This window comes from Pagrus major, chromosome 20 (assembly GCF_040436345.1).
Source record: "Pagrus major chromosome 20, Pma_NU_1.0".
Taxonomy (NCBI): Eukaryota; Metazoa; Chordata; class Actinopteri; order Spariformes; family Sparidae; genus Pagrus; species Pagrus major.
Window position 1 is genome coordinate 1,335,401 of NC_133234.1, and position 25,921 is coordinate 1,361,321.

General features: G+C 42.3%; 1 protein-coding gene across 1 annotated transcript in view; it reads right to left on the reverse strand.

The window, feature by feature from the left end:
• The window catches only part of gas7b (growth arrest-specific 7b), a 77,039-nt gene that overhangs the window by 30,785 nt on the left and 20,333 nt on the right, over positions 1 to 25,921 (reverse strand). Inside the window, exons 2-4 of the mRNA XM_073488981.1 lie at positions 19,692 to 19,809; positions 3,797 to 3,874; positions 2,575 to 2,663 (exon numbers count right to left, since the gene is read on the reverse strand). Coding sequence (XP_073345082.1) covers positions 2,575 to 2,663; positions 3,797 to 3,874; positions 19,692 to 19,809 — 285 coding nt within the window. The remainder of the gene's footprint in view (positions 1 to 2,574; positions 2,664 to 3,796; positions 3,875 to 19,691; positions 19,810 to 25,921) is intronic.

Consider the following 25,921-nt stretch of genomic DNA (forward strand, 5'->3'; position numbering starts at 1 on the left):
AGTCACAGAGAGGGAGAGAGGGGGAGAGAGAGAGAGAGAGAGCTACAGACCATAAACAGCTGTTTCTGAACGCCTCCCCGACTGATTCTGAGTGATTATTCTGAATAAATCTGTGTGTGTCATGACAGTTTGAGTTGTCTTTAGTTTGGACAGCGAGCACCCAGTGTTGTCCGGTGTGCTTCAGAGACTGTTGATGTGAACTGTGGAAACAGCGCCCCCTCTTTGTTGCAGGACCTCCCGATTTCCACATTAAAGGTTTAAAGGTTTGTTTTCACCTGGCAGTGCGATTCGTTCATTCTGATATCAAAGTCTTTAAAATGTGACTGCTAACTGCCATTTCAGAGCACGCTGAGCAACCTACTACATAAAGTGAAGATATAATGATGAATTAATTGTTCTTTGTGATCAGATTAGCAACCAAAGATTTCATGTCATAATTTGAAGCAAAGAACAGCAGGGTTATTTTGTGTCTTCTTCAGTTGTATTTTAGTTCAGTTTTTAATCAATATATAACTTCAGTGACTTTTAACCACAAAGGTAAAATGGTTTGATTGTGGCCGGTAGACATTTGTTTCATGTCATCCCTCGCTCTCTCCCCTCTGCTTCCTGTCTCTCTACACACTGGGTGCCTCTCATTTCACCTAAATTGTTTCCATGTTTCCCTCACTTGCATCCTTTCCTTCAGCTTAGTCCCGCCTGCTGAGGATTCAGGGAGAGACGCGAGGAAACCACGGGAGGAGAGAGGGCAGAGGGAAATCTGTTTTAAGACAAATGAGAGGTCCTTTCCTCTGCAGCGTCACGTGAAGCGACGTCCGTTTCTGATGACGGCTGCAGCTGATCACAGCTGGATCAGCTGTCAGTCAGCTTTTACTGCTGTAGAGACGTCAGATGAATTTATGCCAAAAATGCAATTATCTAAATATATTTAAATTATAACACAGAACTAAAACTTGTCGAGAGATTTAAATAATCAATAAAGTTAAAGTGCCACATGCGTGATTGTGCACAGCTCTGTTAACGGAGACGCACTCATATGGTTTCTTATAGTGCAGGTAATGTTTTCCTCATTAATGACATGTATTATTTCACCCACCAGCAGCTCATCTGATATTAATCACAACATGTAATCAGTACAGACATTTACATGATTAAAGTTATAGTGAATATAGTTTAGACCTACACTTGGAAATTAGACTGTGATGAACTTTATTTATTTCGGCTGTTGTCTGTGTCCTACATAATTACCAATCCTGTTCTTTATACCTGTTTAAATATCTTTGAGGCGGACGGCAAACAGTTTTGCTGGATGCTCACTCAAAGGCTGATTTCTGGAGAAACTCAGAAACAGCTGGATCTGTTTCCCGCTTTGCTGTCTGGTTTTGTGGTTTGTGTGAGTTCAGTTCCTGTTTCATTCTCACAGTTTTGTCTCATTGGACATGTCGGGATGTGACGCTCCTTGTGTGAACCCACAACCTTAAAGTTCAAACTGTGGCTGTGATTTTCTGTCTGTTACCTGTTTAACAAACAGCTGTGCATGAAGAACAAGCGGTCTGTATTTATACTGTGTACTGTGTATTTGTGTACTGTGTATTTATACTGTGTACTGTGTATTTACACTGTGTACTGTGTGCTGCTTGGAGGCACAGGAATCATTTCAACTCACACAATGTGTTTATATATTGAATCATTATCTGCGTCTGTATTTAGTGATATTCTGATTGTGAAATCATCATTTAATAACTCAGAATGTGATTATGGTGTCTTTTGAACACTGAAAACTATCTTTAGGCTACATGTTTGAGGGAAAACTGAAATGATGTAACATATGAAAGCTGACGCTCAGGAATGATCAGCCTCATGTGTTTAAAACAGACCATGAAAAGAAAAATGTTTGTAATAAAAGTAGAAAGTTGTTTGTGGTCCTTTTGTTCTCCTACAGTCAGGCTGACACATTGTAACTCGCCGCTGAATCAGAAAACAAACTAAATATACTTGAGTTGAATCTGTTATCTGTCTTCACTCTGGTATGAAACTCCAGTCATGTTGTGACCTATCAGATAAGTCTGAGCCGCTGCAGCGTCCAATCAATAACTAAGGGGGCGTGTCGGCCAGTAAAAGGCTTCTGTGAAGGCTGCTCCTGTGTGTCCTCGCTCATCGCTCCTCAGAGATCGGTCCTCGCTCCTCGGAGCAGAAAAAAAAGGGAACTGGGACGGCCTGCAAGATGGTGGACAGGAATGACTTCCGGTTCGTAAGAGAAATGAGAAGTACTCTATGACCATGGTCAAATCGCCATGTTCCTCACAGGTGTTTTCACTTAACCTGCCTCATTAGACGTCTGTCAGTCAAGCTCTCCTCGGTTTTCTCTCTCACATTCTGCTGTTAGTTTGATGGCATCAGGGGTTATCTAGGTTTATGAAATGTAAATAATGTTTACAGTGACAAAGGTAATAAAGGTAGTGTGGCATTAACACGGCTCAATGGAAACGTTATCCTCTTTCAGCCAGAGTTTCAGCCTGCGGTGGGTGTGTGTCATGTTGTCGAGGAATAAGAATGAGAACAGTCAGACGGCCTCACCTGTGGCTCTGTACTGCTCTTCCTGACCAGACTGTTGTGTGCATGCTCCACATGATGCAAGGGACTACCGCCTGAGTGAAACCCATTCACTGGAGAGAAAGGAAGAAAACAGAGAGAAAAAAGAAATGTCATTAATCATCTGGTGTCTGCAGATGAGTTGTAAACTTTATAAGTCAAATCTTTGTTTTATTGTTCGGTTGATAAATGTCTTCAAAGGGGCATAAAAAGAGCTCTGGACTCTCAGACAGGTGACTTACAGAGTTGGTTTGCATCTTTAAAACTTAATGAATGTCTTAGCCAGACCTCAGTACTAAAAAAGGTCCTGTAGCATCACAAACTGTATCATGACTCAACTGTGACACAGAATATACTAAACTTAACTTCCATATGTTTTAAATGTAGGTATGACCTCTGTTTCTATATCTATAATGTTTGCTAAACTAATCAACTTTAGCCTGGTCATGTTGTGCTAAAATTGTTAGCTTCAGTTAGCTACACAGCAGTTACTACATGCACTACAACTAATCTCTGCATGAAAACCAGTTTTTGTTTAATCCTTTTTAATAAGTAATCAAATATAGCACATCTCTACTAAATAAACACTTATTTTAATGAACAGCATCTTTTACTCAAACAAAACTGGTCACACATTAGCAAGCTAGCATTCAGTGTGACTAGGTGTATTAGTAACAACTCATCTCAACAGAACTAGATTTTGTGGTGCAATTCAGTAAATCTCCACTTACTTTAAAAACCAAGGAAAGTCTGAACTAGTGAAGAGCTGGTGATACAAGCTCCTGAGCTTTAAAGGAACTGGTCGGGAATATCGTTCATACAGCCAACATGAGCAAGCAAGTTTCAGTCTATTATGAAAGCTCTCCAATAAAAAAAATCCAAATATGTGCAAGAGTCTTTGCTGTTTGCTCTGAGGCGAAACTAAGTAGTTGTAGTCTATGTAGAGGTGATACAAACGCATGAGGGCTGCTCCCAACATGTCTCTGTTTATCTGCCATTAGGACCGAAAGGAAGACAGAAGAGGCCTTAGTTCTGCTGTTGATAAAATTTGTCACAGGAAGTGCGTGTGTGTGTGTGTGTGTGTGTGTGTGTTTGATGCGCATGAGCGGGTGCTTTGTGCCACTGTGGAATTTTCGGAGAATTCACAGCCCCAGGGCACTAAAACTTGAGGAAGCTGAAGTGATGGAGAGACAGAGGGTTGTAGTACCTGCCGGCAGGGAGTTCTTGTGTCGGAGGGACATCTTGGGAGTCCCAGGTGTACTGGACGGTCTCTCCCATGTTGTCTCTGACGGGGTGTTCAGAAGGAGAAGGGGAAGAAAAACAATGACATTAGAAGAGCTGCAGCAGCTGTCATGCTGTTCTGTCATTTCGGTAACCGTGTTGGATCTATTTGTGGGCAACAATAAGAAGAAGTGATTCCATCCATGGGTGCAAACTTGGCATTTATTACAGTCAGCAGTTAAACCAGAAGAAAAAACACAGCTCCTGCAGTGTCTTGCAGTACAGTTGTTGTGATGACTTGACTGAAATGGCATTTTGTTACACTTCATTCAGACGTTGTGTTCATGTTCTGAAGTGGGCTTTATTTTAAAGCTGTAGCAGTGTGCAGGGGCAGCTAGCGTTTGTCATGACGGTCCTAGTTCTTTCTGTACGTCAACTGAACAACCTGTGCAGCTGGGTGAATCTCAACCACGTCTGTCACGAGTTTTGTGGCTCATTCTCTGTTGCTATTTTTCCTGTGTAGCTTGGTAGCTGGCCAGCTTTGTAGGAAGATGATTCTAAAAAAGCTGATATGACAACTGTTACTCCAACCTGATGAAAAAGTCACCAATGAGCACGATACCAGAGCAATCTGATCACTGAACCAATCAACAGTAAGGCTTACATTAGCAGTACCACACACAGCTTACACAGCAGTGTGTTGAGTATTAAATACTGATATCTGTGCTTTTAGATTTTTGAAAGGAATGAAGTATACCTTCACAAACCCTAAGAAACACAGCAAACTGTAGAATGGACACTTGCGCAAACCAATGGCTAAAAGTTATAAAGTCTCTAGACGTATCGTGTTTTGTTTTTCTCAACAAGGACAGTGTGTGTGTGTGTGTGTGTGTGTGTGTGTGTGTTTCTTGTTTGCAATTTCAAAGAACCATAAAATGTTAAAGTCAGTAAAATGGAAGTTTTCACTTCACTAATGTTCAGCCACTGCCAGCCACAGTCTGTTCACCCTGCTGCCATCTGACAAAAGATACAGCAGTATCTGCTGCTGTATCACCAGACTACAGAGCAGCTTCACTCCTCAGGATGTCAGACCCTTCCTCAGCACTCCACCATAAAAACAGAAGCATGAAGGGACTACAGCTTACTTCATCGTACAACCTGTGTTGTAGAATGACAGTTAAAGGAACCGCTAATCTTGAACCTTAAATGTGACTGGATCACTCAAAAGCCGGTGTGAGATAGGGGGAGATATGGTGCTAAACAGAGGACTGATCTCCACACACACCTCCCTCATCTGCTTGTTAGGTTGGGAGGAGGAGGAGGAGGAGGAGGAGGAGGAGGAGGAGGAGGAGGAGGATCGGGGAAATGAATAAGTTAGATTTCATTCTTTGAAAACTTGAAAGTTTTTGCTTGTTGATATCCAAACACACACCTCCTATTAAGAACTGCTCCAGTAGCTACCCATGAGCTACAGGTCAAGTGTGAAGCTTGTCATATCAAATCACATTTGATTGGATAAATGTGTGTAATGCCCCTGAGTTCAGCATGACTCATCAACAATATTCTCACATTCTACACGAAAAGAAAAGAGACTTTGATACAAAACACTTTAAAGTTATTTTCATGACTAATATTTAGCATGTAACAAGGGATAAATCAATAATCCGCTCATGGACACAGGATTCATTTCACTCTGTGTTGAAGAAAAAAATCATTTTGGGGCATGTTAACTTGATTGACAGGTGTCTCGGCTCAGGAGAACATTTGGTGTTTGTCACAGTTTTGCCACGCAGTGTCTGTTGCTGCTTGGGTCCAGATTTTGTGTCTCATTATCAACCAAGAAGTACTTAATATACATCTTTGTTCTATTTCATCATGACTGGTATAGAGAACAAATTCATGGTGGAGAGCCTTAAACCCTGAAACACTAGTCATGGGTGAAGCAGTAGCCCAGTGAACAGATCAGAGTCCTGGAAGTTCAGCTCAGTCAGGGACTCTGTTGTCAGTAATCATGCCACAGTCTGTTCACCCTGCTGCCATCTGCCGAGAGATACAGAAGTATCTGCTGCCGTAGCACCAGACTACAGAGCAGCTTCCTCAGGCTGTGAGACTCCTGAACTCATCCTCAACACTCAGAACACTCAAAACAGTGTTAGCACAAAGGTTTACGGCTCATTTAAACCTTTGTGTTTTAAAAAATGACGGTATATTTATCCTGTACGTTGTTACATTTCTTAAAGATTAACCAAGCTCTATAGAGGCACTAATACTTTTCCATCACCTACCCCCATTTGACTTCTGATGGAAAAGATGCTGGAGAACACGGACACAAAAAGCAATATAGATTAAAGCTGCAAGCAGCGATGAACGGGCCCTCGCAGGCCACGCGGGTCGGGCCGTGCTGCTGTCGAGGCGTGCTCCTTACCCGGACCCATTGCCCCGTTATTGTGCGCGCATGTCTTAACTGATAGCCAAAAAGCGGTTATGTGTTGATAATAGCGCCACCTGCTGGTGATTTTTGGTGTGTGAGTTACAGATGCCAGTCTATACCGGCCCAATCAGTTTCATATCCATAAGTGTTATGGTGTGGGCACAGTGCCAATTATAAAATGAAACTGCCACCAGAGCGCCACCTAGTGTCAGATCGGTAACACCTTCGTCAGCTATCCTCAGGAGGCCATTGGCAATCAGTGTACCAAGTTTCGTGTTAAGTCGACCAACTGACGTCGAGATATAAAATACTTCAATTTAAATAGCGCCACCTAGTGGTCATGGGTCAAGATTTTGCACAGAGCCTTAGGGGCTCATGTGGAAGTAGTGTCCTCAGTTTCATGTCATTTGGACACACCAATGTGGAGATATGCAACACTTCCTGTTTTGACCCGAATCCACAGGAAGTTGTTATTTAATAACTTGAGTATTCTTTGGCGTATCAAAATTCTTTTAATAACTTTTTGTCAGAAGGGTCCACTGATGCTGTGTGCAAAGTTTGGTGAAAATCGGTGAAATTGCCTGGGAGGAGTTCGAAAAAGTAGGTTTGTGACATTTCGCGAGCTAGCGAAAAAAAACGCTAGGCGCAAATGGGCGTGGCCTATATCAGGAGATTCAGCAAGATTCACTGAACGTGTGGATATAAGGTTTTTGAATGTGCGACAAAGTATGTGGGAGTTATTAGGCAAAAATGGTTTGTGTTGATGATAGCGCCACCTGCTGGTCATTTTTGGTGTGTGAGTTACAGGGGCCAGTCTATACCACCCCTATGAATTTCATATCCATAAGTGTTATGGTGTGGGCACAGTGCCAAATATAAAATGAAACTGCCACCAGAGCGCCACCTAGTGTCAGATCACTAACCCCTTTGTCAGCTGTCATCAGGAGGGCAGTGGCAATGAGTGTAACAAGTTTTGTGTTCATCCGACCAACCGATGTCGAGATATAAAATACTTCAATTTAAATAGCGCCACCTAGTTGTCATCGGCCACAATTTCGCACAGAGCCTTTGGGCCTCATGAGCAAGTAGTATCCTGAGTTTCACGTCATTTGGACAAACCAATGTGGAGATATGCAACACTTCCTGGTTGGAACGAAATCTGCAGGAAGTTGTTTTTTAATAACTTGATTATTTTTTTGAATATCAAAATTCTTTTGATAACTTTTTGTCAGGAGGGTCCACAGATGCTGTGTGCAAAGTTTGGTGCAAATCGGTGAAATTGCCTGGGAGGAGTTCGAAAAAGTAGGTTTGCGACATTGCGCGAGCTAGTGAAAAAAACGCAAAGCATAAATGGGCGTGGCCTATATCAGGAGATTCAGCACAATTCACTGAACGCGTGGATATAAGGTTTTCGAAGGTGCGACAAAGTATGTGGGAGTTATTAGCCAAAACGCACTTTCCTTGATAATAGCGCCACCTAGTGGTGCACATTCACAACAACAACAGATTATAAAATTTTTCGCCAAGCCTAATGACTTTGCCAAATAAAATCGACTTTTCATTCACATTCAGGCAGTGAAAAATGCGATCATTTTGGACGAAGGAATAAAATAATAATTAAAGCTGCAAGCAGCGATGAACGGGCCCTCGCAGGCCACGCGGGTCGGGGCGTGCTGCCGTCGGGGCGTGCTCCTTACCCGGACCCATTGCCCCGTTATTGTGCGCGCATGTCTTAACTGATAGGCAAAAACGGTATTGTGTTGATAATAGCGCCACCTGCTGGTGATTTTTGGTGTGTGAGTTACAGATGCCAGTCTATACCACCCCAATCAGTTTCATATCCATAAGTGTTATGGTGTGGGCACAGTGCCAATTATAAAATGAAATTGCCACCAGAGCGCCACCTAGTGTCAGATCGGTAACACCTTCGTCAGCTGTCCTCAGGAGGCCATTGGCAATCAGTGTACCAAGTTTTGTGTTAATCCGACCAACCAATGTCGAGATATAAAATACTTCAATTTAAATAGCGCCACCTAGTGGTCATGGGCCAAGATTTTGCACAGAGCCTTAGGGGCTCATGGGGAAGTACTATCCTGAGTTTCACGTCATTTGGACACACCAATGTGGAGATATGCAACACTTCCTGTTTTGACACGAATCCACAGGAAGTTGTTATTTAATAACTTAAGTATTCTTTGGCATATCAAAATTCTTTTAATAACTTTTTGTCAGAAGGGTCCACAGATGCTGTGTGCAAAGTTTTGTGCAAATTGGTGAAATTGCCTGGGAGGAGTTCGAAAAAGTAGGTTTGCGACATTTGGCGAATTTGCCAATTGAGTTCTGGCGAGAAAGTGGGCGTGGCCTACATCACACAGTCCAGCTGAATTCAGGGAACACGTAGATATAAGGTTTAACAATGTGCACCATATTATGTGGGAGTTATTAGGCAAAAACGGTTTGTGTTGATGATAGCGCCCCCTGCTGGTCATTTTTGGTGTGTGAGTTACAGGGGCCGGTCTATACCACCCCTGTCAATTTCATATCCATAAGTGTTATGGTGTGGGCACAGTGCCAAATATAAAAAGAAACTGCCACCAAAGCGCCACCTAGTGTCAGATCGGTCATCCCTGTGTCAGCTGTCCTCAGGAGGCCATTGGCAATGAGTGTACCAAGTTTTGTGTTAATCCGACCAACCGATGTCGAGATATAAAATAGTTCAATTTAAAGAGCGCCACCTAGTGGTCATCAACCAAAATTTAGCACAGAGCCTTAGGGCCTCATGAGGAAGTAGGATCCTGAGGTTGACGTCATTTGGACAAACCAATGTGGAGATATGCAACACTTCCTTTTGTGACGCGAATCCACAGGAAGTTGTTATTTAATAACTTGAGTGTTCTTTGGCGTATCAAAATTCTTTTAATAACTTTTTGTCAGAAGGGTCCACAGATGTTGTGTGCAAAGTTTGGAGCAAATCGGTGAAATTGCCCGGGAGGAGTTCGAAAAAGTAGGTTTGCGACATTTCGCGAGCTAGCGAAAAAAAACGGTAGGCGGAAATGGGCGTGGCCTATATCAGGAGATTCAGCACAATTCACTGAACGCGTGGATATAAGGTTTTTGAATGTGTGACAAAGTATGTGGGAGTTATTAGCCAAAACGCACGTTCCTTGATTATAGCGCCACCTAGTGGTGAAAATTCACCATGACAACAGATTATAAAATTTTTCGCCAGGTCTGATCTATATTCCAAGTTTGATGCGTTTTGGGGTATGTTCAGGCAGTGAAAAATGCGATCATTTTGGCAGAAAAAAAAAAAAAAAAACAAATTAAAGCTGCAAGCAGCGATGAACGGGCCCTCGCAGTCCACGCGTGTCGGGGCGTGCTGCTGTCGGGACATGCTGCTGTCGGGGCATGCTGCTGTCGTTACATGCTGCTGTGTGGGCTTGCTGCTGTTGAGGCTTGTTCATGCAACAACTTGCGTAGAGGAAACAAAACTGAAGGCAGTGAAGCTGCTGTTTTGTCATTTAGCAATAAAAGCGCCATCTATTGGTCGATTTGCACGAAATTTTGTAGAAATGCTCATCGTGTCATGGAACACAACTGGGAAAAGTTTTGTGTTAATCGGACTGTATTTCATCAAGATACACAAGAATGTCTGTTTGACCACAATGTGCAGGAAATTGTTGTTTTATAATTTGGGCATTCTGCGGACTAGCACATTTCTTTTAATAACTTTTTGTCAGGAGGGTCCACAGATGCTGCGTGCAAAGTTTGGTGCAAATCGGAGAAATTGCCTGGGAGGAGTTCGAAAAAGTAGGTTTGCGACATTTGGCGAATTTGCGAATGGAAATTCAGTGCGAACGTGGGCGTGGCCTACATCACACGGTTCGGCTGTATTCAGGGAACATATAGATATAATGTTTAACAATGTGCACCATATTATGTGGGAGTAATTAGCAAAAAACATTTTTTCTTGATAATAGCGCCACCTGCTGGTCATTTTTGGTGTGTGAGTTACAGGGGCCGGTCTATACCACCCCTATGAATTTCATATCCATAAGTGTTATGGTGTGGGCACAGTGCCAAATCTAAAATGAAACTGCCACCAGAGCGCCACCTAGTGTCAGATCGGTAACCCCTTTGTCAGCTGTCCTCAGGAGGGCATTGGCAATGACTGTACCAAGTTTCGTGTTAATCCGACCAACCGATGTCGAGATATAAAATACTTCAATTAAAAGAGCGCCACCTAGTTGTCATGGGACAATATTTTGCACAGAGCCTTAGGGCCTCATGCGGAAGTAGGATCCTGAGTTTGACGTCATTTGGACACACCAATATGGAGATATGCAGCACTTCCTGTTGTGACCCAAATCCACAGGAAGTTGTTATTTAATAACTTGAGTATTCTTTGGAATATCAAAAATCTTTTAATAACTTTTTGTCAGGAGCGTCCACAGATGCTGTGTGCAAAGTTTCGTGCAAATCGGTGAAATTGCCCGGGAGGAGTTCGAAAAAGTAGGTTTGCGCCATTTTGCGAGCTAGCGAAAAAAAACGGTAGGCGGAAATGGGCGTGGCCTATATCAGGAGATTCAGCAGGATTCACTGAACGTGTGGATATAAGGTTTTTGAACGTGCGACAAAGTATGTGGGAGTTATTAGCCAAAACGCACTTTCCTTGATTATAGCGCCACCTAGTGCTGAAAATTCACAATGACAACAGATTATAAAATTTTTCGCCAGGTCTGATCTATATTCCAAGTTTGATGAGTTTTGGGGTATGTTCAGGCAGTGAAAAATGCGATCATTTTGGCAGAAGAAAAAAAATAATAATCATTACAATTACAATAGGGTCCTCGCAGTTTCACTGCTCGGGCCCTAATAATAATTAAAGCTGCAAGCAGCGATGAACGGGCCCTCGCAGTCCACGCGCGTCGGGGCGTGCTGCTGTCGGGGCATGCTGTTGTCGGGCGTGCTGCTGTCGGGGCGCGCTGCTGTCGGGGCATGCTGCTGTCGTGACATGCTGCTGTCGGGGCTTCTACTTGCAACAACTTCCATTGAGGAAATGAAAGTGAAGGCAGTCAAGCTGTCATTTCGTCATTTAGCAATAAAAGCGCCACCTATTGGTGGATATGCACCGAATTTGGCACAAACCTTCATGTGGGGATGGAAGACAAATCAAAAAAGTTTTGTGTTAATCGGACTGTATTTCATCAAGATATGCAAGACTGTGTGGTTTACCACAACGTGCAGGAAATTGTTGTTTTATATTTTGGTCGTTCTTTAGGCTATCACAATTCTTTTAATAACTTTTTGTCAGGAGAGTCCACAGATGCTGTGTGCAAAGTTTGGTGCAAATTGGAAAAATTGCCTGGGAGGAGTTCGAAAAAGTAGGTTTGCGACATTTGGCGAATTTGCGAATGGAAATTCAGTGCGAACGTGGGCGTGGCCTACATCACACGGTTCGGCTGTATTCAGGGAACATATAGATATAATGTTTAACGATGTGCACCATATTATGTGGGAGTAATTAGCAAAAAACCTTATTTCTTGATAATAGCGCCACCTGCTGGTCATTTTTGGTGTGTGAGTTACAGGGGCCAGTCTATACCACCCCAATCAGTTTCATATCCATAAGTGTTATGGTGTGGGCACAGTGCCAAATATAAAATGAAACTGCCACCAGAGCGCCACCTAGTGTCAGATCGGTAACCCCTTTGTCCGCTGTCCTCAGGAGGGCAGTGGCAATGAGTGTACCAAGTTTTGTGTTAATCCCACCAACCGATATGGAGATATAAAATACTTCATTTTAAATAGCGCCACCTAGTGGTCATGGGCGAAGATTTTGCACACAGCCTTAGGGGCTCATGGGGAAGTGGTATCCTGAGTTTCACGTCATTCGGACACACCAATGTGGAGATATGCAACACTTCCTGTTGTGACCCGAATCCACAGGAAGTTGTTATTTAATAACTTGAGTATTCTTTGGCGTATCAAAATTCTTTTAATAACTTTTTGTCAGAAGTGTCCACAGATGCTGTGTGCAAAGTTTCATGCAAATCGGTCAAATTGCCTGGGAGGAGTTCGAAAAAGTAGGTTTTCGACATTTCGCGAGCTAGCGAAAAAAAACGGTAGGCGGAAATGGGCGTGGCCTATATCAGGAGATTCAGCAAGATTCACTGAACGCGTGGATATAAGGTTTTTGAACGTGCGACAAAGTATGTGGACGTTATTAGCCAAAACACACTTGCCTTGATTGTAGCGCCACCTAGTGGTGAAAATTCAGAATGACAACAGATTATAAAATTTTTCACCAGGTCTGATCTATATTCCAAGTTTGATGAGTTTTGGGGTATGTTCAGGCAGTGAAAAATGCGATCATTTCGTCAGAAGAAAAAAAATAACAAAAAATAATAACCATTAGAAAAACAATAGGGTCCTCGCAGTTTCACTGCTCAGGCCCTAATAATCACTACAAAAACAATAGGGTCCTCGCAGTTTCACTGCTCGGGCCCTAATAATCATTGCAATTACAATAGGGACCTCGCAGGTTCCCTGCTCGGGCCCTAAATAGCTCTCTTTGATTTTTACTGTCCGATGTGAATTTATTACCACAGCACGAGTTCAATTAGCTCTTTACTGTCAGCAGAGAAAGAAGAGGTACAGACATGTAAAGAGCTCTTATTTCATTTGGGTGTTTTGCCTGGCTCTGCTCTGCTTAGCTGAGGAGACAAGTGAGCCAAGCCCATCAGCTCAAATGACACGCATGGAGGGGATAACTGGCAGCGGGCTCATGAAGAGAGGCTGTGCCTTCCGTTTGATGTACAACACCAGCGCACAGCCTTTACTCACTGGCCCTAAATGTCTCAATTTCCCTCCGTTAGGTTGTCATAAACACATCAATACTGGGAGAAAAATAGGATATTAATGCACAAATATATAGCTTAATCTACTTAGCTCGGGGAAATTGTTTGTTATTGTGACTGTCTGCCTTGCCAAAGGGAAGGCAGTCAAAACACCATTTAAAAAACGATTTATATTACATTTAGTGTGTGGATGGTACCCAGTGTGCCTGATTCAAAGCCAGGAAGCTCAACTGACAAGACAAATTAGGTTAACTAATCAATACATTAATCAAATGAGACAGCTTTTTATATTTTTCATGAGTCACTTTAGGTTTGGACATGTGAAGGCCCACTTGTTTAGTATAAAGTTTGACACCTGAGTGGAACAGGTTCAGTTTCTAGGCAACAGGCTCTTGAAATGCAGATTGCTGATCATTTCCGTCAGACAGGTTGTTATGTAGGTAAGAGATCAGACTTGGCACCTGGTAGATTCAAGCCTCCAGATCCAAGAGTGATTCTCATCAGTGTCATTGTCACAGACGAGCTGAAGTCTAAAAAGCTGTCAATCACTCTAAATTGCCTTGATGGTCTTGATTGTGGAATATAAACCCAAGTTTACTCGCCCTTTTTCGGGCCTGTCATGGGTCGTAATGATGTGAATTCAATGACAGTATGTAGCATCTAATGATTATTGCTGCATGAGGATCTTTTCTGGGACGTGAAAACATTAACTGATGCTTTTCTGATTCACCAAAGTCAGTCATACTCAATCTACACCACTGGTTCAGACTCAGCACAGAGGAGCAGTAACTTGGCGGCTGACAGTGGGAGACAGTAGTTGCAGAGTAGCAGATGTGTGTAAGTGAACGTATGAATGAAAATAGTCAACAGCAGGTCTAAAAACAGAAATAGCCCGGCATCAGCTTACTGTCCGCCAACTACACCACAAGTGAGGCGAGACATCACTGATCGCAGAAGGAGAAATGCCCTAGTTAGCGCTGACATGGCTATATTTTATTCATAACCATATGACACTGGTGCTTGATGCATTAGCTACCTCCTGGCTCTGTTTCTCATCAATCACAGCCCATTAACACCTTGTATTATCTGAAGAGGAAACAGCGGTAACAGACAGCACTTAACAGATCTCCTCTCATAGCAAAGCAACAAACAGAAAAAGCAGAAGACACACTGTCGCTATTGTGGAAAAAAGCACTGGAGTGGGCAGGCCGGTGTACGCTGCTGACTGACAGCTGAGTCGCTGGGGCCATGGAGACCTGATGTAAACACATCCCTGCTGGACACTCGCTTACAATCCAAGGACAGACAGCATGTTGTTATCAGTGGCATTTAAGAATAACGACTACACTTTAATAACTAAGCACGGAGCGAAGGGCTTCAGCTCCTTAAAGAAAACCACAGTGACATTTATCAGCGTCAGCTGGTGACCAAAATGACTTAAAATAATAACGAACATTTCATGTAACTGTGTTATTTATGTAAGGTTTTGTTTACAGCATTAACAACATCCTCCTCCCACAAGATCAAGACCACTGTGGGTTAAAGGAACAGTAAAATCCACTCATCATTTCTTCACCACACGCTGATGGAAAGTCGGGTGAAGTTTCGTAGTCCACAAAACATTTCTGGAGCTTCACAGCAAAACAGCGTTGCAGCATTCTGCTTAACAACGAAGTAGATGGAGACTTGTTTTAAAACGAAAAAAAAAAACAACCAAAAAAAACATCAAATGGCTCCATACAGCTCATCTGCAGGTCCTGAGATCTAAAAATGATTTGCTAAGCTAAAAGCATTAGCCTGCTCTCATGGCTTCCAGGGACTCGGATTACACTGGACGAGCTGTACAGAGCCATTTAAGTTATTATTATTTTTTCTAAATCAAGTTTCCAGCTACTTCAGCTGTTTAGCAGAATGCTGCAACGCTGTTTTGTTGTGAGGCTCCAGAAATGTTTTGTGAACTACGACACTTCACCTGACTTTCCATCAGCATGGGGGGAGGAGATGATGACTGGATTTGTAGTTTTGGGCGAACTGTTCCTTTAAAGGGCACCAATTTGCAGAAATTACAGTTTCAAAGATGACATTAGAAGAGCGAGGGCCAATATCAGAAAGTGATGCACTGACGTTGAGTTAACTGGTAAAATGGAAGCTGTAGGTTTTTGATATTTACAATGCACTGTAATTTTGTCAAAATCATATTATGACAGTGAACCGCAGGAACATGTGACACCTACTCGTAAAGAGATTTACAGAGAAGAGCTAGTGGAATAGCAGCAGCTCTCTTTGCTTCAGCTGACAGGCTAATTAGCTGAGCAGCTGATATAATTAGCCTGTAAACTAACATTAGTAGGCTACTGTACATTTCCCCTGCCGATAAGAAGAAGACAGTAGAGCTTGACTTTATTCCACTTTGAATGGCCGTGTCACCAAAAGGAGCGACAGACTTTGAACCACAACAAACCAATGTTAGATAGAAAGTCAGTGGCTGTTTCTGAGTGGTGGGCTGCTCTCTGGCTGTGGAGGGAAGGTGACACTATGCTTTATGCATAGGTTCAAATAAAATGATTCAATTTGCTCTGCGTAAATAACTAATAGAGACCATGTCATGTTATAAAATATAAATGTCTCTCTTTGGAATATACTTATAGAGGAAAACATGTAGGCAGCACCAGAAAATAAAAACCTTGCACTTTAATTTCTGCTGGACTTCATGTTATTTATAAACCTTTTTATGGTTTCATATGAAACAGGCTCCATGACTGTCTGCCTGCTGTAAATCTACAGTATGTGTGCTGGGACTGTTGAGTGTTGGGTTTGCTGTGTTTATGCAGCAGCCCACTGGTCAGGCTGGGATGAGTGGAGAGTCTTAGGAGACGGCTGGTACAAACCACAGCACCGTGCACCGCTGCACCCAGCAACACAGGAAGGAAAACCTAGAAAAAAACAAGCTCGACACAAGGACACGCAGCCCTCACCCACGCACACTGCTCTGTTACTATGGCGATGCTGAAACACAAACGCACACACCAAACACACACACAGGACAGTATCTAATCTAGCTGAACTTTAGAGCAACAAAAGGGAGGCCCGGTAAAATAGCAGAGATGCTATAAATACCAAGTGTTTCAGGAAAAATGTTATCAGATGGGTTTGTTTGGAAAGCGTCGGCGCTGTGGTGCATCTGAAAGAACCACAGGCCTGTCGTACAGTAAGAGTGTGTGTAGGGCTGAGCTTTCATTTAGTCATCATGCAGCGAAGACACTGAAAACAAGTCCTGGAGGGTTTCTGTGTCCTCTGTGGCCACTTTTACAACACCACAGCAACAATACTGCTTTATTCATGAGCCAGGATACAGATGTTTTCTTGAGCAAAAAGTTATGAAAAATTAATCATTTTCTCTCTCAGGAAATATTGTGGAACTCCTGTCATTTCTGTCTCTCTGGAATATGATCAGTTTTACATGAAGACAAACAGATCTGTCTCAGTCTGACAGGGTTAATATAGAGACTATAGTTTTTGATGTTATCTCACTGTTACTGCATCTAGTAATATCACATTACATGATGGCACGTGAGTGATAAAAGGTGCTTCCACACCTGCAGCTCGGTTCATCTGCTGCAGGTTCACACTGACTTACAAACAAAGCAGGAGCTGTAGGTCATATAGACTGACAGCTAACTCATTCATTGGACAGTTTTCTTGATGTCAGTCTGAGTCATTAGTGCTACTCAAGCTGAAAAATAAATTCTGATGACTGACAGTGATCATGCAGCTCTTTACTGCTGCTTACTGTACGTGTTTATTTTGTTGGGTGTCACAAAGAAATTACTGATAATGAACATTATTAATCGTGACTGTAACTAGACTCATATACCATATAGTATATACATAGTAAACAGATAGAGAGTGGCATTTTGTACTGTAATATTATGGGAGGATAACTGTGGTGCTGATGCTGGGTTCCACTCATGTATCAGGGACACACTCATGTCCTGACATGCATACATGCTACCACAGCTAGCCAAAGATCCTGCATAAATACCGACACTACATCCGTAAAGAGATCGCTTTCTTAACAAGTCACGATCAGCAGATGGATTTCACTGTAGTTTAGCTTTTGAAGTCATGATAGATCCCATATTTACTGTAATAAACTGTTTTGGTTGGACCGCTCTCCTTTCACACCACAGTTCAACTGGAAGCCGACTGGAACCTTCTTTTCATAGCAGGCTCAGTCCGGTTGTTCAGTCCACACCACAGTCCAGGGTACCTTCTTCAAACAACTCCACAATGAGAAATGCCTTATTTTGTAGATTCTAAAAGCTGTCAGCAACGACGCAAAAATATGATATTAGTAAGTGTGTGCTAACGCAGCAAAGGAGGAAGTCAGGTGACATAGTATAAAGAGTGACGTCTGCATGAGGAGGCGGTCGGGGTGGATGGATGCTGAAAACAAACAGGACTTTCACCCAGGAGACCGATGGGTGTGAAACCAAATTTGATGGTTTTTTTAACTAAGTAAAGTCGTAAAGTTGTCCCTACATCGCCAAGCTACGAAAATTTTGCTGCGAAAGACTCTGAGATTAGTTTTGATGTGTTCACTCTGGTGAATATAAGAATGCAAAACTGATCCTACATGAGGGCAAATTGTCAGTCTGTCTGTGTGACTGGTGAGCACTGTGTCTGTGCTCGTACACTTTTAAACCTTTATTACATCCTGAAGTCAAGAGGCACATGAGAGCTGCCAGGACCAGATATTAGTATCATCAGTCAGGTTTTACAGTGAGGTCACCCAGGGATAGTAAAGACAGGCTATGTTGCTATGTCTGCGGAACAGAGGAGGGCATTAAGCTGTCTCCGTGCCAGTGTGTGTGTGTGTGTGTGTTTGTGTGTGCACAGGGAGACACTGAGTGGTGATTGTGTTGACAGAAACAAGGCACTATCAGCAGCATCAGTTCCTCTACGCCCCCTGTCTCTCACTGGTACCATCACTGCTGTGCCGACAGAGTGGAAGTTTAACTCCATTACTGACGGATGAAATTGCTCAGGTGTCATTTTTCTGATAAATACGAGCTCCACCATGGAACATTTTTAATGAAAAATGTTGTTTGATTCTTAATCCAAGGTGTAGCTGGGGAAATCTGTTTGTGCGAAGTAACAGATTAAAACTGCTAAATGAATGTTTCTCAGCACGTCTTTCAGACAGTCTCGGGAGTGATCTCACAGATACGTGTTGGAACTTTTTGTTGAAAATATTCAACCTTTTTTCAAAACACCTTTATATGAAAGAAACAAACAGTAGCAAACCCCAAATTTGGGTGATAATTCCTCACTGCACGGGGAGACTGTGTGCACATTAACTACAGTACATACAGTAGGTAAGTAAGTTTAGCTGCTAGCACAATGTCAGACACACTTCGTGGTTTAGCAGAAAAGTATGTTAACAACAAGCAGTTGGGGCCTGTTTACAACCTGTCTGAGCATCTGACTGGTTCTTGCCCAGCTGGATTCTTTTTAGTGATGAAGCCAGAATTCCACAACTTAGCAATGAACTTGAGTAAAGTGTTGTAATACATAATAAGGACCTCATTGTAATAAACCAAACTCATTAGCGTGCCTTTTCCTTAAAAAACAACAACTATTTCCTGTCAAAATGGCAAAGTGCACCTTTCCCGGAGGGCGTGGAGGGAGAGACCTGAGACTACGATACAGTGTGAGGTGAAGCGGACAGCGACATGCTGGGGTGCTAAAAAGCAACAGGCACTCCTTCTAAGAGCAATAACAGTCAAATCTAACCAGTCAGACAAAAGATAAATATAACAAGGCTCGTGAGCTGTGTGATCAGCACAACAGCATCTAAATCAATTCACTTCTGGAGGAGGAGGTGGTGCTATGCTGGCACTGCAGCGATGAACATGTCAGGAAACACAGCTAGTACTAAAGTGTCCACACTGCAACAAATCAGTATTTAAAACCTTTCAAATATTCAGTATTTATATTTATAGTTTCAATACTTTTGACAACACTGATCTGCTGCCCATAAATCCAGAAATTGCTTAAGAAAGTCCAGTGGTAGTTGTCTGCACAATCATAGGTACATTACCTACAGGAACTACTTATAGCTAGCTTGCTAAAATGTAAACAAATATAGGCTGAACAGGACTCAAGTTGTAGCCGACAGTGTAATTTACTGAATCCACGTAAACATTATACATCCTGCCTGGATCCATGATACCTGCCCTCTCTGCACTCACTGCACTGCTCATTACAATGAGCATTAAAGGAGTAGTCCAACATCATAGGACATATGCTTATTTGAAACAATTAGCCTCACTAATAATTTACATGCATACATTAACAGAAATTAAGCTCTAATTTTAGAGTCAGTTACGTATTTTTAAACTTTGGGCAAAGTCAGACTAGCAGTTTTCCTGAATTTTCCATGTTTATGCTAAGCTACGCTACCCACATCCTGGCCCTAGTTCTACAGTTCATCCACAGACATTACGATTGATACCGAGTCACAGCAGCTGTGCATCACTATAAAGAGCAAAAGGTGTCTTGGACTGTTACATTTCATCAACTCTTACCATTGTTGGTGGTGTTGACGTAGTATCGCCGTCCTTGTGGAGACATGTAGCATCTCCACTGAGGAGGCAGGGGGTCTCTGAGGTCCTCAACAGGAAGTTGACTCAGGGATGCTGTCTTCTGTCAAAACAGAAAAAGCAATATGAACATAAGCAACCATAAATGAGCTCATCGGCACATTGGAGGTGAATTTAAACACATCGTTGGATCCAAGACACAGATTTATTTGTCAGGGGTCTGCCAGAACTGCTGCAGTTAAAATAAGTAGAGACTAGACCACTGAAGAAGAGAATACACAAGAGATGCAGTAGAAATGTGCAGCGCTCAGCTCGAGTTCAACAAGGTTCTCATTTCCTCAAGCATTTCACAACCAGCAACCAATGACATCATAGCAGAGCAGGCTGAGCTGCGCCACTGCTGCACAAAGAACAACAGAGTGGCTCTGCAGTCGGACTGAGACCCCGAGCTCCAACATACAGCCGAGGAACACAAGAGAGCATGTAGGCAAGCTGCACACATCTGCTACTGATTAGCAGGAAAACAACAGGCTGAGGCCGCTGAAACACATTGTGGAGATGCTGTTTGGAGACTTGGGGGAGTCAGATGAAATTCCGTATCAGCTCCAGTTACACCATATCATAACATATCAGGACCAAGCCAAGTCACTCAGGCATCCAGAAAAAGTTTGTTCTAGTAAGTGCAATGAAACTCAATCCGGTCTCTGCAGGATGGATATGATTCACACAACACAGTAAGAGGAGGCAGCTCGGCAGCCATCATAGACATAAACGACCGTTCACTAACCCCATCTCTGAACAGAGACTGTCCAATCACAGCTTCACAATCATAACTAGTCGTGGAAGGCCTGCCAAGTTTTTGATTTCTCTGCGTGCTGAAGTTGTGGTCATGATGCTTGTAAAACACATGCTCGGTATGGATTTGATTTATTGATTTTGTTTTGTTTTTTTTCAAAACAAAAAAATAGAAGAGAACATATAGAAGTAATGGATTACACCGCTCTAATGTACGCTGCAAATGTTAGCATGTCTGGCTAACTAGCTTAATCAGTGTATAGTTCACTGCGCTGTATTAGATTAGACACCACAATGACACTCAGAGTTGCAGCCCCTCCCCAACATATTCCTCATAGATCACCATGATAAAAGATACATCAGTAAAACTGCTGACAGGGCCAAATATTACTCTTTGTAATATTCATTTTGAATCCATAAAAGATTAAAGGAACAGTTCATTTTTTAACACATCATTTTTCGTAGTCTACAAAACATATCAGGAGCTTCACAGTAAAACATTGTTGCAGCATTCTCCTAAACAGCTGAAGCAGCTGGGGACTTTTAAAACGGAAAAAACAACCAAAAGTTAAATAAATAACTAAAATGGCTCCGTACAGCTTGTCCATGAGAGCACGCTAATGCTTTTAGCTTAGCAGCTATGGTGAAGCTTTTGGCTTTGAAGGGTTTAAATAATGTGTTTTCAAATCAATTTTAGAACTCAGGGCTCCAGAGACTTGGATTACAGCGGACAAGCTGTATGGAGCCATTTGATGTTTTTTTGGTTGTTTTTCCGTTTTAAAACAAGTCTCTAGCTACTTCAGTTGTTTGCTTCAACGCTCCAGAAATGTTTTGTGGACTACGAAACTTCCTGACTTTCTATCAGCATGAAGGGAGGAGATGATGACTGGATTTTACTTTTGTCGAGTGAACTTTTTCTTTAATGTTTTTCTATGTTTTTATTGGGCTAATAGCATAGCATAGCATAGCACAAGCCTTCTGAATGGAAAAGTCCCTCTGCAGCCAGAGTTTCCTGTCAAACTGTTCCTGTCCAACAGTTCACATTCTTTCTCCAACAGAGAATGGGCCGTGGTTAACAGTCGGACGTTTTACCGTCGCTACCAAACTGCTGTTTCAGCATGATTAACATCATTAGCATGGATAGTAATAGCATGGATATTAGCAGTGATTGTGATAGCTGTCACTCTCTTGTGTATTGAGGAGCAGCAGAGTTTATTCATGGTCAAACTGTAACCTGTACGGTACATTTACTGCCACTAGAACACTTCACTGCTAAACATTCCGTCTGCTCCCGTAACAGCTGTCTGCTCTGAGCTCAGTCATTCTCCACTCCTAACTGCCCTTTTCTTCAAGGAGCCATACCACTCATAGATTCTACTGTAGTCCATTCCATTTTGGCAACAGTTAAAAAGCAAAAAATTATAAAACATTGTCAGGAATGATCATAAAAATACCAAAACACACTGGAGTGGGGCTTCAAAAAACGCCCAGATAGAACTGTTGACAGGAGCACCATTTGGTGCAACTCATGCAGCAGGATAAACATCAATGCACATGTGGATCAGCTGGAAACATTACAAAGTCAGTTGGGGACAGTGTTGTCAGCTCATGGAGCTAATTGTAGCTTCATGCCAGGAGTAGCACCAGTAGATAGATAACACTGCCAGACAAAGTCACAAACCATGACAAGATCTTTGATGTTCATAAACCTATCAGGAGGCTCTGGATCAGTGCAGCTGTTTGCATGCTAAAGAATGAGAACAGGAAATGTATGTGATTGAGGAAACCAGTAATAAATGAACCTGACAGATCTGAATTCTCTTCTCTGACTGAAAAGTCTTGAGGCCACTATGGAGACGTGTTTGGACCAAGGTGGATGATGGGAAACAAGAATGCTAGTCATGATCATAAGACACTGACTCACAGCAGAGGATGGATGGACAATATTAACTCTAGGTAAACATTTATTCACAGATATTTACTATCTCATTAGCCTTTTTTAGTGGTGATCAAGCAGCAGTAAGTATTGATTTCAGCATACACTGTCCCCAGAGGTGAAAGCTGCATCACCTCAGAGAATGAAGTCATTCCCTGCCCTCACAAGAAGCCAGAGCTCTCTGGTCCCACAGGACTGGAGACTATGAATCCATGTCAGCCCCGGGTGACTTATGACTGCATGTAATTACACAGTCTCCGACAGCACTGCAGCAATGTTTTCCCTTTGATGGTCTTGGTGGTCACTGTTATATTTGTCCTTCGTGTGCCTTTGAGAAACAGATTTGCTTGAACAGTGCTGTAATTTCCTACAGCAGTGAAAAGTAGTCATGGATGAAACTATAGATAAACTCCAACATGCCATTAAAGAAAAATATGAGCCCTTTCCAATCGTGTTAGTGACACTGGATCACATGTTTATGTTCTGAAGAAGAAATGGAAGAGAAGAAGTCAATAACAGAGCCAAACCACAGATACAGTTACAGCAGAGTCAAGTGCTGCAGAACATGAATGTGTGCAGAGGCAAGGCGCCCTTCATGTTGCTCCACACATGCTGCGCCTCAGTCACAAAACATGGATCATAGCACATTTGTTTCCACTGTTCTAGTGTGTAAGTGGCTGAAAGCAGGAGCAGATTGGTCTGTTAGGGGGCCCCCAAGGCAAAAATGAGTAGCTGGCCCCTACTGGCCACCCGTTCCACCCACTCTAATGTGTGTACCATCTCATTTAAGATATTTTAACACTCATTCATTTAAGAATATGCATCAGTGAAATACACAATATACAGGTGTTAACACAGAGGGCCACACAGGACTGGACATAATAATTACCAAACAAACGTTTGCCAAACAAGTGTGCAATTAATCAAATGACCACAAAGTAATGGATGCACAGTTAACCTGGGGTCCACGGGTCTGGCTGCCAGGATGGTAATCTAGTCTTGAAACTGAAAGTTCCTGTCTCCTCATATCAATCACTGATCCAGGACCAGTATTCTGTGTGTCACAGTACTGGATGGCTCACTGATGGAACCCACATGTTCAGCTGCTCAGGGGTTTATGGACTAGAACAGATATACAAACTCAATAGATGGTAGGCAACAGGGGTAGACTGATTATCAGCCCCGGCTGATTATCGGGCTGATTTTTCTCAGATTCTCAATAACATAAGCTAATTTAAAAATGTGCTACTTTGGCATTCGAATTCATTCAAACAAATTGCATGTCATTTCAAATGTGTTTGAACTTGATTTTTCGAATAAGGACCCTAGTGCATACATAGACAGACACAAGACATAAGTACATAACACAAGTGCAAACAATACAGTGATAATACAGATCGCATTGTGTCCTGCCCGCAACACAATCTGATGGGTAACAGGGCACGGCACTGTAAACACTGAATAATCTGAATCTGCAAAGTAACTTGTAACTAAATGCATCAATTAAATGTAGTGGAGAGGAAGAATAAAGAAGCAGAAAATCAAAGTACTCAAGTAAAGTACTTTAAAATTGTACTTAAGAACAGTACTTAATCAAGTTAAGTTAATTGTGCTAAGGTTTACTTCATTGCTGGCTGTTTTTGACACAAAGACTTTCATTTTTACTGCAAATGAATATCGGTCCCAAATATCAGTCTCAAACAATCAGTATCAGTATCTGCTCTGAACAAGCCATATCATTCAACTCATAGTGGGCACTCTCTCATAGTGGGACTTTTTTATTTTACAGTCTCCGTCATTAAATTTAATTTAAATTAAATCAAAGTCAATACGTCCAAAGTGGAGTCTGAGATGTCACAGAATGTCCTCCTCAGGCCCCGGCTGCTCTGAGACTACTGTTCCAGTTCAGGAATAGCTCAACATTTTTGGGTAATACACATAATTGTTTTAGCTCACAGAGTTAGATAACAGGATCGATACAAATCTCATGTCTGCGTGTGAAGTGCAGAGCTGGAGTCAGATCAGGGTTAGATCAGTATAAAGAGTGGACGAGAGGAAAACAGAGAGAGTCTGGCTTTTTCACAACTTTACAAAATACAACTACTATGACCTCTGAAGCACAGGAATTAACATACTGTATGTAATCTTTCAAACACGTGCATAATTGACTTTTTTAAATGTATGTATTTATTTATTTATTTCCATCTCTGTTTGTGTGTGACTTCATGGCTGAACTTCAGAGGACTTTAGAGGATTTTTCACTTCATTTTTGCGGCCAGCTGTTTTTCCGCTGCTCCCACTGTTAATGCTTTAAACTTGAATGGCTCCCAAAATGTTCAACTACTCTGTTACTCAGTAGTATAACATGGCCCTAGTGTTTGTGATGTGTCCTGCACCAGTGGACTCGTCGGTGAGAGAAATCACTCTTGTTGAGCGAAGCAAATCATTGGATAAGAAGGGAAACGAGGTGCCAGGTTCCACCTGGTGGAATGGAGACTCACGCAAACGCAGAACATACGAGCTGGTTGGCCGTTGGCTGCAGTCTTTGCATTGTTTTCAAGTGCAACTTTTTGGGCGAGACACAGGAGTCACCACTATGCTGATGGTTTGGTGTGTCTGGGCCTTTAGAAGTCACCTAGTGAGTTTAGGGATGGGTGATATGGACAATAACAGCTATGGATTGTTTATTATATATTGTGGTATCCTGTGGTATAGCTGAAAAAATAATTGATAAACTCAACAAGAATGTCTGCTTTTGGCTGATGTAGCAAAATACTACCTGGTAACAATACGTACGTCATCACATGCAGGTGTCATATACAAATCAGCCAGCCCTACGTGAGTTTGTATCATCAACATTGTCCCTTAACAGCTGAAATACCTGGGTTCAACCAGGGTCAGATCCAGGGTCACTCTTCCTGGAGGCTTTCCTGTTGGTTTCCTTCAGACTTACTGTTGTTTGGTCACATGTTCATTATCAGAGAAATGATACCACAGTATTGTTTTTCTCCAAGCTAAGCAGTTATGGCTCATAGAAGCATGCAAAGACAGATGGGAGTGGGACGCTTTTAATCACAAGGACACAGAAAATATGCAAAAATCTTGGACGTGAAGACGTTTTAGGTTGTTGACGTGGTCCGTTTCCAGCGCTACAATTAAAAAAAGTGCTTCTAAGTCTCCTGCGTCAGTTTGTGTCTCTTGAAACATCCACAGATCTGCTTCAAAACGGAGCAACGCTTCGACTGAACAGTGAGTTTAAATTCTCCTCCCTGACAGAAGTGTGTGACAGACCTGACAGTCCTGTCAAGCACATCAAATAAACACACATGAGTGAGAGAATGGGAGCACCTTGGTGGTGGGAAGCGTGACGGATCTCAGAGCCAGCTTGTCTCAGCATATGCAACATTAAATAATGCACCATTCCAGATGGTTAACCTTCTAAACCTCAGACTGCCTTTGGCTCCACATTCACAGCGTGCCAGAA